The sequence below is a fragment of the Pteropus vampyrus genome, unplaced genomic scaffold (assembly GCF_000151845.1).
Source record: "Pteropus vampyrus isolate Shadow unplaced genomic scaffold, Pvam_2.0 Scaffold9, whole genome shotgun sequence".
NCBI classification, from domain to species: Eukaryota; Metazoa; Chordata; class Mammalia; order Chiroptera; family Pteropodidae; genus Pteropus; species Pteropus vampyrus.
This window is the reverse complement of record NW_011888790.1, coordinates 172573-183411: the sequence shown is the minus strand read 5'-3', so window position 1 is coordinate 183411 and position 10839 is coordinate 172573. Positions and strand designations below refer to the sequence as shown.

The following is a 10839-nucleotide window of genomic DNA, read 5'->3' as shown; positions in this document are numbered from 1 at the left end:
GTGTGAGAAGGAGAGAACGAATCCGGCAAGAAGCCCACTCCAGCGGAGGCGGGAAAGGACTGAGCCTCCGCCAAGGCCGAGGAGGCTCTGCATGGACAGTATGCGTTTCGCTGGAGGCTCGGATGCTGGGCCTGCCGGCAACTCCAGCCCGTGGTGGCCTCTGGCCAGCGGCGGGACCAACGCCAGCCGGGAAACGGAGGCGCTCGGGGAAGGCGGCGATCTGCAGAGGGACGAGCGCAACGAGGAGCTGGCCAAGCTGGAGATCGCCGTGCTGGCCGTGACTTTCGTGGTGACCGTGCTGGGTAACAGTAGTGTGTTGCTGGCGCTGCACCGCACGCCTCGCAAGACGTCTCGCATGCACCTCTTCATCCGCCACCTCAGCCTGGCGGACCTGGCCGTCGCTTTCTTCCAGGTGCTTCCACAGCTGTGCTGGGACATCACCTACCGTTTCCGGGGACCTGACGTGCTGTGCCGCGTTGTGAAGCACCTTCAGGTGTTCGTCATGTTCGTGTCGGCTTACATGCTGGTGGTCATGACCGCCGACCGCTACATCGCTGTGTGCCACCCGCTGAAGACGCTGCAGCAGCCCGCGCGCCGCTCGCGCATCATGATCATTGCCGCCTGGGTGCTGAGCTTCCTGCTGAGCACGCCGCAGTACTTCGTCTTCTCCATGGTCGAGGTGAACAACGCCACCAAGGCCTATGACTGCTGGGCCACCTTCATCCAGCCCTGGGGTTCCCGCGCCTACGTGACCTGGATGACCGGAGGTATCTTCGTGGCTCCCGTGGTCATCCTGGGCACCTGCTATGGCTTCATCTGCTACCACATCTGGCGCAACATCCGCGGAAAAACGGCGTCGCGCCAGGGGAAGGGCGATGAGCCCGCGGGTGGCACCTTCCGCAATGGACTCCTGCTCGCGCCCTGTGTCAGCAGCGTGAAGACCATTTCTCGCGCCAAAATCCGCACGGTGAAGATGACTTTCGTGATTGTGACGGCTTACATTGTTTGCTGGGCGCCCTTCTTCATTATTCAGATGTGGTCTGTCTGGGATGAGGAGTTCGCCTGGGTCGGTAGGTATCAGTAGGTATTGGGACAATGGAGAAAAGTGCAGGGATTGGGCCGTGGGGCGAGGGGTGGAGAGACTTTTTATAATATCCTCGAGAGCAGTAGTTTTTAAACTTCTGTGTGCATAAGAATCATACCTTGGGTGAAATTATCAAAAGGTAAATTCCTGGGGTTCACGCCCCAGACTTTTTGATTCAGTAGCTCTGGGAATAGGGTCCAGGAATCTGCATTTGTAGCGTGCCATGATCCTAAAACCGCAAATCCGGAAACTGTACTTTAGAGTCAGCCACACAAATACACAGCAGAGTCACTTTTTGCCGATCACTAATCACTGTGTTACTACCCTGCTTTCAAGTCAGGGAAATATTTTCACTGTTACGACTGCTTTTTACTAGTTTGTAAAAAGTATCACGATTAATAGAAAAATTTTGTAGAAATGTCGTAAGGGCAAGGGTAAAACTTAGGACATATTTCTCTGAAGAATGATTCTTGAGTGAATTCTAATTTAGCATTTAGCTAATGTTTCATTGCGTATTATAATCTTTTACTTTCTTTCTGACAATTATTTTAACACTTTCTGGTGTTTCAAAGCAGAATTACTGATAAACTAAACTTGTTAGACCAATTACTCTTTCAGCAATAGCTTGACCACACAGTTAGTTACACACCTTGCGACCCTTGCAGCAGTTTACCGAGAATGTTCCCTACACTTGCTAGTTTGTTTGATTTTAATTCTTTTACAAACTAGAAAAACTAATTTCACAAGAATTTACCCCCCAAAAGAATTATTTAATATTGTATCTTGAAAAAAATATTTTTTAGTAAGAAAAAATATTTTTTCAAATCAAATGTAAAATATTTTTTCAAATCAAATGTAAAATATGTTTTCAAATCAAATGTATTTAGTAAGAAAAAATATTTTTTCAAATCAATGTATTACAGGAAATAGGTATCTGGAAAGAACTGCCTTCTTTTGTTATTTGAGATTGCGGTAGGGAGTATACGTGATAAACTTTGGAAGTTATAAGTGCAAATAAAATATTTGAGAGTGAATTTAATTGAAACAAATGAAAATTCTTGCATGAGTATAATATTACCAATTAAAAATACAACATAAATGCTATATTTTTGGTTTACTGTGTCATGTCTTGCTTGATTTTATCAGCCTCTTAATTATTGCCAAACAAATAAAAAATTCAGTCTAGTTGATACTTTATCAGAATTTAAACATGATTACTAAAACCTTCTTCACTCATGCGTAGGTATGTTCAGGACTTCCATTGTTTTTTAATACAGTCTTAGTCATGGATCATGATCACTTTTAAAAGTATAGCATCTTAGCACAAAGTATGATTAAATAACCTGTAATTTATTCTGGCATAACAAGAGAGAGAAGACCCAGGCTTACATTTAATAATCAAAAGAAAGACAATGCTTGCTGATTGGTCTTATCTTCAGAAAAGGCGTATTATCAATGCAGTAGTTCTAATGCGAAAGGTTATAATATGTATGTAGTTTACTAGTGCAAATTAATATAAAATATTTCAAAAGCCTGTTGGAATTTCTTAATTCAGCTGTTCTTAATAATAATATAATTGTTCAAACCACAATCAAAAATGTTTTTTTTATAAAATCAAAAGAATTTTCTAATTAACCAAAGAAAAACAACAAATATTGCATCCTTCAAAGACTTATTCCAGCTGCCCTATTCAGTATAGTTTTCTTATTATAAAAATATTTTAATACTAAAATATTTAAAACACTAGACATGGTCTTTAGGGTCATACTTTTGCCTGAGTTATTGAGATGAACACAATTTGTTGTATGTGATTATAGACTTTAGAAATGTCATTGAAATTGCAGCCCTTCTGTAAGCGCTGTATCCATTAGCACATGCTAGTGCTAGTGTGAAGGATAAAAATTTTTTAAAAATTAATATTCTTAACCTCTTGGAAGTCCCACTTATTCTACTTAAATATTTCAATCATGTTTCAAATTTTTGAATTAATTTCGAGGCATCTTGCTTAAGAAACTATTTACAACCAACTAATTTCCATATACCACCTATTTCCCTGATTGATAAACAAGACTTCATTTTCTATATTCACCCATAACTTTTTTTTGTTTTCATTAGTCAATAAAAAAATGAGTTTATCCAGTACTCAGTTACCTGCATTTGACTATTTAAATAATTTCCCGTTATGTTTTTCATAGAGTCAGAAAACCCAGCTATCACCATCACTGCATTATTGGCTTCCTTAAATAGTTGCTGCAACCCCTGGATATACATGTTTTTTAGTGGCCATCTCCTGCAAGACTGTGTCCAAAGCTTCCTGTGCTGCCAAAACATGAAGGAAACATTCAACAAAGAAGATTCTGATAGTGTGAGCCGAAGACAGACTTCTTACACTAACAACCGAAGCCCAACAAACAGTATGGGTTGGAAGGACTGGACATCACCTACCGTTTCCGGGGACCTGACGTGCTGTGCCGCGTTGTGAAGCACCTTCAGGTGTTCGTCATGTTCGTGTCGGCTTACATGCTGGTGGTCATGACCGCCGACCGCTACATCGCTGTGTGCCACCCGCTGAAGACGCTGCAGCAGCCCGCGCGCCGCTCGCGCATCATGATCATTGCCGCCTGGGTGCTGAGCTTCCTGCTGAGCACGCCGCAGTACTTCGTCTTCTCCATGGTCGAGGTGAACAACGCCACCAAGGCCTATGACTGCTGGGCCACCTTCATCCAGCCCTGGGGTTCCCGCGCCTACGTGACCTGGATGACCGGAGGTATCTTCGTGGCTCCCGTGGTCATCCTGGGCACCTGCTATGGCTTCATCTGCTACCACATCTGGCGCAACATCCGCGGAAAAACGGCGTCGCGCCAGGGGAAGGGCGATGAGCCCGCGGGTGGCACCTTCCGCAATGGACTCCTGCTCGCGCCCTGTGTCAGCAGCGTGAAGACCATTTCTCGCGCCAAAATCCGCACGGTGAAGATGACTTTCGTGATTGTGACGGCTTACATTGTTTGCTGGGCGCCCTTCTTCATTATTCAGATGTGGTCTGTCTGGGATGAGGAGTTCGCCTGGGTCGGTAGGTATCAGTAGGTATTGGGACAATGGAGAAAAGTGCAGGGATTGGGCCGTGGGGCGAGGGGTGGAGAGACTTTTTATAATATCCTCGAGAGCAGTAGTTTTTAAACTTCTGTGTGCATAAGAATCATACCTTGGGTGAAATTATCAAAAGGTAAATTCCTGGGGTTCACGCCCCAGACTTTTTGATTCAGTAGCTCTGGGAATAGGGTCCAGGAATCTGCATTTGTAGCGTGCCATGATCCTAAGACCGCAAATCCGGAAACTGTACTTTAGAGTCAGCCACACAAATACACAGCAGAGTGACTTTTTGCCGATCACTAATCACTGTGTTACTACCCTGCTTTCAAGTCAGGGAAATATTTTCACTGTTACGACTGCTTTTTACTAGTTTGTAAAAAGTATCACGATTAATAGAAAAATTTTGTAGAAATGTCGTAAGGGCAAGGGTAAAACTTAGGACATATTTCTCTGAAGAATGATTCTTGAGTGAATTCTAATTTAGCATTTAGCTAATGTTTCATTGCGTATTATAATCTTTTACTTTCTTTCTGACAATTATTTTAACACTTTCTGGTGTTTCAAAGCAGAATTACTGATAAACTAAACTTGTTAGACCAATTACTCTTTCAGCAATAGCTTGACCACACAGTTAGTTACACACCTTGCGACCCTTGCAGCAGTTTACCGAGAATGTTCCCTACACTTGCTAGTTTGTTTGATTTTAATTCTTTTACAAACTAGAAAAACTAATTTCACAAGAATTTACCCCCCAAAAGAATTATTTAATATTGTATCTTGAAAAAAATATTTTTTAGTAAGAAAAAATATTTTTTCAAATCAAATGTAAAATATTTTTTCAAATCAAATGTAAAATATGTTTTCAAATCAAATGTATTTAGTAAGAAAAAATATTTTTTCAAATCAATGTATTACAGGAAATAGGTATCTGGAAAGAACTGCCTTCTTTTGTTATTTGAGATTGCGGTAGGGAGTATACGTGATAAACTTTGGAAGTTATAAGTGCAAATAAAATATTTGAGAGTGAATTTAATTGAAACAAATGAAAATTCTTGCATGAGTATAATATTACCAATTAAAAATACAACATAAATGCTATATTTTTGGTTTACTGTGTCATGTCTTGCTTGATTTTATCAGCCTCTTAATTATTGCCAAACAAATAAAAAATTCAGTCTAGTTGATACTTTATCAGAATTTAAACATGATTACTAAAACCTTCTTCACTCATGCGTAGGTATGTTCAGGACTTCCATTGTTTTTTAATACAGTCTTAGTCATGGATCATGATCACTTTTAAAAGTATAGCATCTTAGCACAAAGTATGATTAAATAACCTGTAATTTATTCTGGCATAACAAGAGAGAGAAGACCCAGGCTTACATTTAATAATCAAAAGAAAGACAATGCTTGCTGATTGGTCTTATCTTCAGAAAAGGCGTATTATCAATGCAGTAGTTCTAATGCGAAAGGTTATAATATGTATGTAGTTTACTAGTGCAAATTAATATAAAATATTTCAAAAGCCTGTTGGAATTTCTTAATTCAGCTGTTCTTAATAATAATATAATTGTTCAAACCACAATCAAAAATGTTTTTTTTATAAAATCAAAAGAATTTTCTAATTAACCAAAGAAAAACAACAAATATTGCATCCTTCAAAGACTTATTCCAGCTGCCCTATTCAGTATAGTTTTCTTATTATAAAAATATTTTAATACTAAAATATTTAAAACACTAGACATGGTCTTTAGGGTCATACTTTTGCCTGAGTTATTGAGATGAACACAATTTGTTGTATGTGATTATAGACTTTAGAAATGTCATTGAAATTGCAGCCCTTCTGTAAGCGCTGTATCCATTAGCACATGCTAGTGCTAGTGTGAAGGATAAAAATTTTTTAAAAATTAATATTCTTAACCTCTTGGAAGTCCCACTTATTCTACTTAAATATTTCAATCATGTTTCAAATGTTTGAATTAATTTCGAGGCATCTTGCTTAAGAAACTATTTACAACCAACTAATTTCCATATACCACCTATTTCCCTGATTGATAAACAAGACTTCATTTTCTATATTCACCCATAACTTTTTTTTGTTTTCATTAGTCAATAAAAAAATGAGTTTATCCAGTACTCAGTTACCTGCATTTGACTATTTAAATAATTTCCCGTTATGTTTTTCATAGAGTCAGAAAACCCAGCTATCACCATCACTGCATTATTGGCTTCCTTAAATAGTTGCTGCAACCCCTGGATATACATGTTTTTTAGTGGCCATCTCCTGCAAGACTGTGTCCAAAGCTTCCTGTGCTGCCAAAACATGAAGGAAACATTCAGCAAAGAAGATTCTGATAGTGTGAGCCGAAGACAGACTTCTTACACTAACAACCGAAGCCCAACAAACAGTATGGGTTGGAAGGACTCGCCTAAATCTTCCAAGTCCATAAAATTTATTCCTGTTTCAACCTGAGCCCCTTATTCATGCAGCATGACCCTTGTAACAGACTCGTTGGCCCATTGGCTGAATCCAGCTTAAATCATGAGAACAGATGAAATATATGAGATAACATAAATCAATTTATTGGATGCAAGACTGTGTTTCTAGTTGTGTTTCACATTGCTATGGTCAAAAGCTACGAATTGTCTTACATGAAATGTTAATAAAAATACGCTAAAGTTTTCAGGCCTAACTCCCAGAAATGTAACAGAAGTTTCTAAAGGAAAAATCATAACCTGGCTTTATAGCTTGTTGTTGTTTTTTTACTTTTGTTTTCTTTTTATTTCTGATTTAATTAAGGCTTGATTGGTTTAGAAGTAATATAATTTAGGGGCCTTCTTTCTGAACAAAGTGAGCTCATCATCAGCCTTAATGTTTGAAAGGAATTAGAAGAGAGTTCAGAAATTGTTTAACCAATAAAATCAATGTATGCATCACATAAGCAGCCTCAAAGAGTGGCCTGGAGATAGAATGCTGCCTTGAGAGGCATGAGTACTTGAGGCTGATTGAATGGGGGATGAGGGTTAAGAGTAGAAAGAAAAAAGAAAGTTCTATTAATAGCTATAAATAATCTAAATTTCAAAACAGTAACTTTAGAACTGGTAGTTCCCTCCTTCAGGTTCCCGTTTTATTGATTGTGAAAAGCCGATGATTATGTACTAAGGTGCTGAAGGTTAGAAAATAATGTCAATTTGCAGATATCTTTTTTCTTTCTACTGCAAGGTCATTTTAAAGTCAGATTTGTATCAGAAATACTCAGTTTTATTAGGACAGTAGAAGTGGATTGCCCAAGGTACTGTGTAGATTTTCTCTAGACCACTGTAAACATGTTTTGCCCAGTGTTACAAGCTTTCCTTTGCTACGCTGGATATTAACACACGTGCTCATTACTTCATGTTTGGAGAATCCAGATTCATAGGTCAGAATCTGCTAAAGACTGAATCCCTCACATTTAATTAAAAATAACTTGGGCTTTCTTTCCACTCTCTCACCACTCTAATAGTTTCATAGTGAGGAGAGGCAGGGTTTGGAGCTGAATGGGGTAGGAGACAGAAAAAAAACTGCTCTGCGCCTTGTCTGGCTTTCTTCATTATTAAATGCATGACTTCAGGCAAATTGCTTAAAAATGCTTAAAGTCTCCATTTCCTTTTCTGTGCAATGGAGTTGATAACACTTATCTCACAGGGTTGTTGTGAGGACTAAATGAAATCAAATGTATGAAAAGACCTTCATAAACTGTCAAGTGCTATATGAATGCTATCGGTTGCTTTTATTATAGTCATGGGACCTTCAGAATTGCACAACTTTTTTTCTGTTTACTTTTCGGTAACCAGAATTTGTTGGGATATAAAATCCTAAAATTTAAATATACCTTTGTTGATTCATTGGAAAGCATTGCCAGCACCACTAAGCGTGACTTCTGTCTAACTAAAGAATTCCAATCTAAAAATAGAACTTGCTTTTCTTTGAATACAGGTAGATTGAAGCCAGCCAAGAGCATCAATTTCTTTCATTTCTGAACATAACTTACAACACCACTTGGCTGTTGTTACTGCATTTTTTATTGATGGAACTTGGTGGTTTTTTTCTAGCAATTTTGTCTGGCATATTTTCCTTCTTAGAGACCATGCAATGACTTGAGGAGAAATCATAAATATTTTGCATCTCTTAAAGAAGGTAATAGTTATTTTAATAGTATTATTAACTTTTTTTTATAGATAAGAAACTGAGGACCAGATGGCACTGTGAGAACCTGGAACCATCAACTTTACTCCTCTTCATTCTCTTGCCTTTCCAAATTCTTAGGTCTTTTACTCCCTGAATTGATATGCATAAAAAATGTTTGCAAAAGTTTTAGAGTTTAAGCCCTCAGGTCTTAGAATTCTGGGTTTGAAATATAACAGATATGTTTCTTAAAGGGCACTGTCCAATATGAGTCACCAATTAAGTTAATTAATTCTTCATTACTTGAGGCATCTCAGTAACCGTGACCTCTGTAATATTGTCGGCCCTTTTGACAACTTCTCTTTGACAGTTCAAAATCTAAAGCCTTTGGGTTAGAACAAAGATGAGCCCCGTTTTTTTTTTTCTAAATCCAGTTCTGAATAATAACCTCATGGTTCATGTATAGATTGTTTAAAATGTTGACATATACCCATAAGTAAAACAAATCAGTTTGAATCTTATTTCTAGGAATGTCTGTCAAATAAGGTGCCTCTCAACTAGCTGTGTTTTTTCCACTGAAATGTATCAGGAGACAAGATATAGAAAAAGGGTTGGAGAAACACCAGAAGATCTGGGACTAGTTTTGCACTAGGCAAGTAAACGATCTTATTCTCTGTGGTTTAGGCTGAGAAGCTTGTGATTGATAAATAATCTATTGGTAAGAAGAAATTGGTATTGTCTGTTGGGCATCTGATAAATATTAATCGATGATGAAAAAGAAACATTTTAAGTACATTTTAAAGTACATAAAGTGCTTAACAGGTTAATTTTTGGACATATATTTTTAAGGTGTAAAATTACTCAGCTATATTTTATATTGAAATTTTATTTGGAACATAACCATGGAGAAAATTAGTGAAATTCTTTTGTTAATTATATATTGTCCTACATTCAAAATTTCTATTATCATCAAAGAAGACTTCAGTCGTGATTAAGGGAAGGGTGTGATTTAAAAAAAAAAAAAATCAAGTAGTCCTAATAATATGTAGTAGCCACCCAAACTTATTATAGATCCTAATAATGGACAAACCATTGGTGATTAAGTTATTACACAAGTAAATTAATCCAATTACATTAAAGTTTTATGTTTTTCAGGTTCTGAAACCTACATTTTGTAGGTTTAAATTATAGCTCAGAGTTTACTCTACCACTAAAGCATAAGTAGGAGCCATCTAGGGAGATATCAAGCCTAGTTCTTCACCCCAAATATCAGAAATTAGTCTCCTTTAGGTCCATGTAAACTGAGACCTTATGGATTTTCACCCCAGAAGGCATCAGTTCTGTCCAGAGTAAGCTCAGGGCAGGGCCATCCGGAATGCTAGTTTGGGAGGTGCAGAAGCAGCCACTCTCCCTTCCTGTGGCCCTGTTAGTACATAGTGTCACTAGCAACATAGACTTAGTGTCACTGGCAACACTTGGAATCATGTGTAACACAGGACAATAAATATTAGAGAATGATTCTTGATTATAATTTTACCTCAGCCAATTTGAGCCAAAATTTAAGGACTAGTCATAAGAGTTATGTCCCCAAGTTAGCCTAAATGGGTTGAGTCATATAAATTGTGTGATTCCATTGCATATATAGGCATTTAAAAAATATTGTTCTAACTCAATTTTTAGGTCCAGTAAATTATGAATGAAAAAAATATATGTGTTATTGTATATCAGCACCAAAAATATATATTATGGCTAAAAGTTAAACACCATTATTTTATTTTATATAATATAAAATCACATCACATCTCTTTACATTAATTTATTTTCTAAATAAAAACAAAGCGTCTATGGCCATACTACACTGAACAAGCCCGATCCTGTCTGATCTCGGAAGCTAAGCAGGGTTGGGCCTGGTAAGTACTTGGATGGGAGACCACATAGGAAGACCAGGTGCTGTAGGCGTAGAAAATAAAAAAAATAAGGGATTGTAAACTGACAAGGTTCTTGCAATCTGTGAGGTCAACCAAGTGTTGCCTCACCTAAAAAACATAAATAAATAAATAAATAAATAAATAGTGTCATCAAGTCAACTAAATATTTTTATGTTTCAGGGTCAAATTAGCCAATATTATACAGAAAAGAAAATCTGAGAATAAATCTGAAAATAATTAATTAATTAACAATTATTAATAATATAATTAGGATTTCCACACATGAAGGTAGTTGCCTGTATATCTGTATTTCAGACTTATATTCTATGATGTTTAAGCTCATTATTGTAACGAATTTATTAAGAATTAATGTTGTATATTTAGTATTTCAGTTTTGCAACTGTTTTTCAAATGTTCTATAGCCCCTACCTTATGCTATGTTGAAGAATTTCAGTGTGTTTTCTTGGGGCAATTGTATGATCTTGGTTTTGATGGATGATGAAATGTTTGTGATTGTACCTAATATTTAGTGCTTTACAGAAAAAAATGGCTTGTGATATTATATTGAAATA

The 10839-nt window shown here is 37.4% G+C and overlaps 2 protein-coding genes and 1 pseudogene across 2 annotated transcripts; all 3 read left to right on the top strand.

The window, feature by feature from the left end:
* Positions 1-80: 80 nt before the first annotated feature.
* Positions 81-3512, top strand: LOC105302096 (vasopressin V1a receptor-like; the record flags this gene model as incomplete). The annotated part of the gene is made up of 2 exons (XM_011375036.1): positions 81-1070; positions 3280-3512. Coding segments are annotated over exons 1-2 (1212 nt in total), but the record flags the coding sequence as incomplete, so codon positions are not given.
* Positions 3513-3514: 2 nt separating this feature from the next.
* Positions 3515-6647, top strand: LOC105302086 (vasopressin V1a receptor; the record flags this gene model as incomplete). The annotated part of the gene is made up of 2 exons (XM_011375027.1): positions 3515-4154; positions 6364-6647. Coding segments are annotated over 2 exons (924 nt in total), but the record flags the coding sequence as incomplete, so codon positions are not given.
* A 3532-nt stretch (positions 6648-10179) lies between these two features.
* Positions 10180-10298, top strand: LOC111730054 (annotated as a pseudogene).
* The last annotated feature ends 541 nt before the right edge of the window (positions 10299-10839 follow it).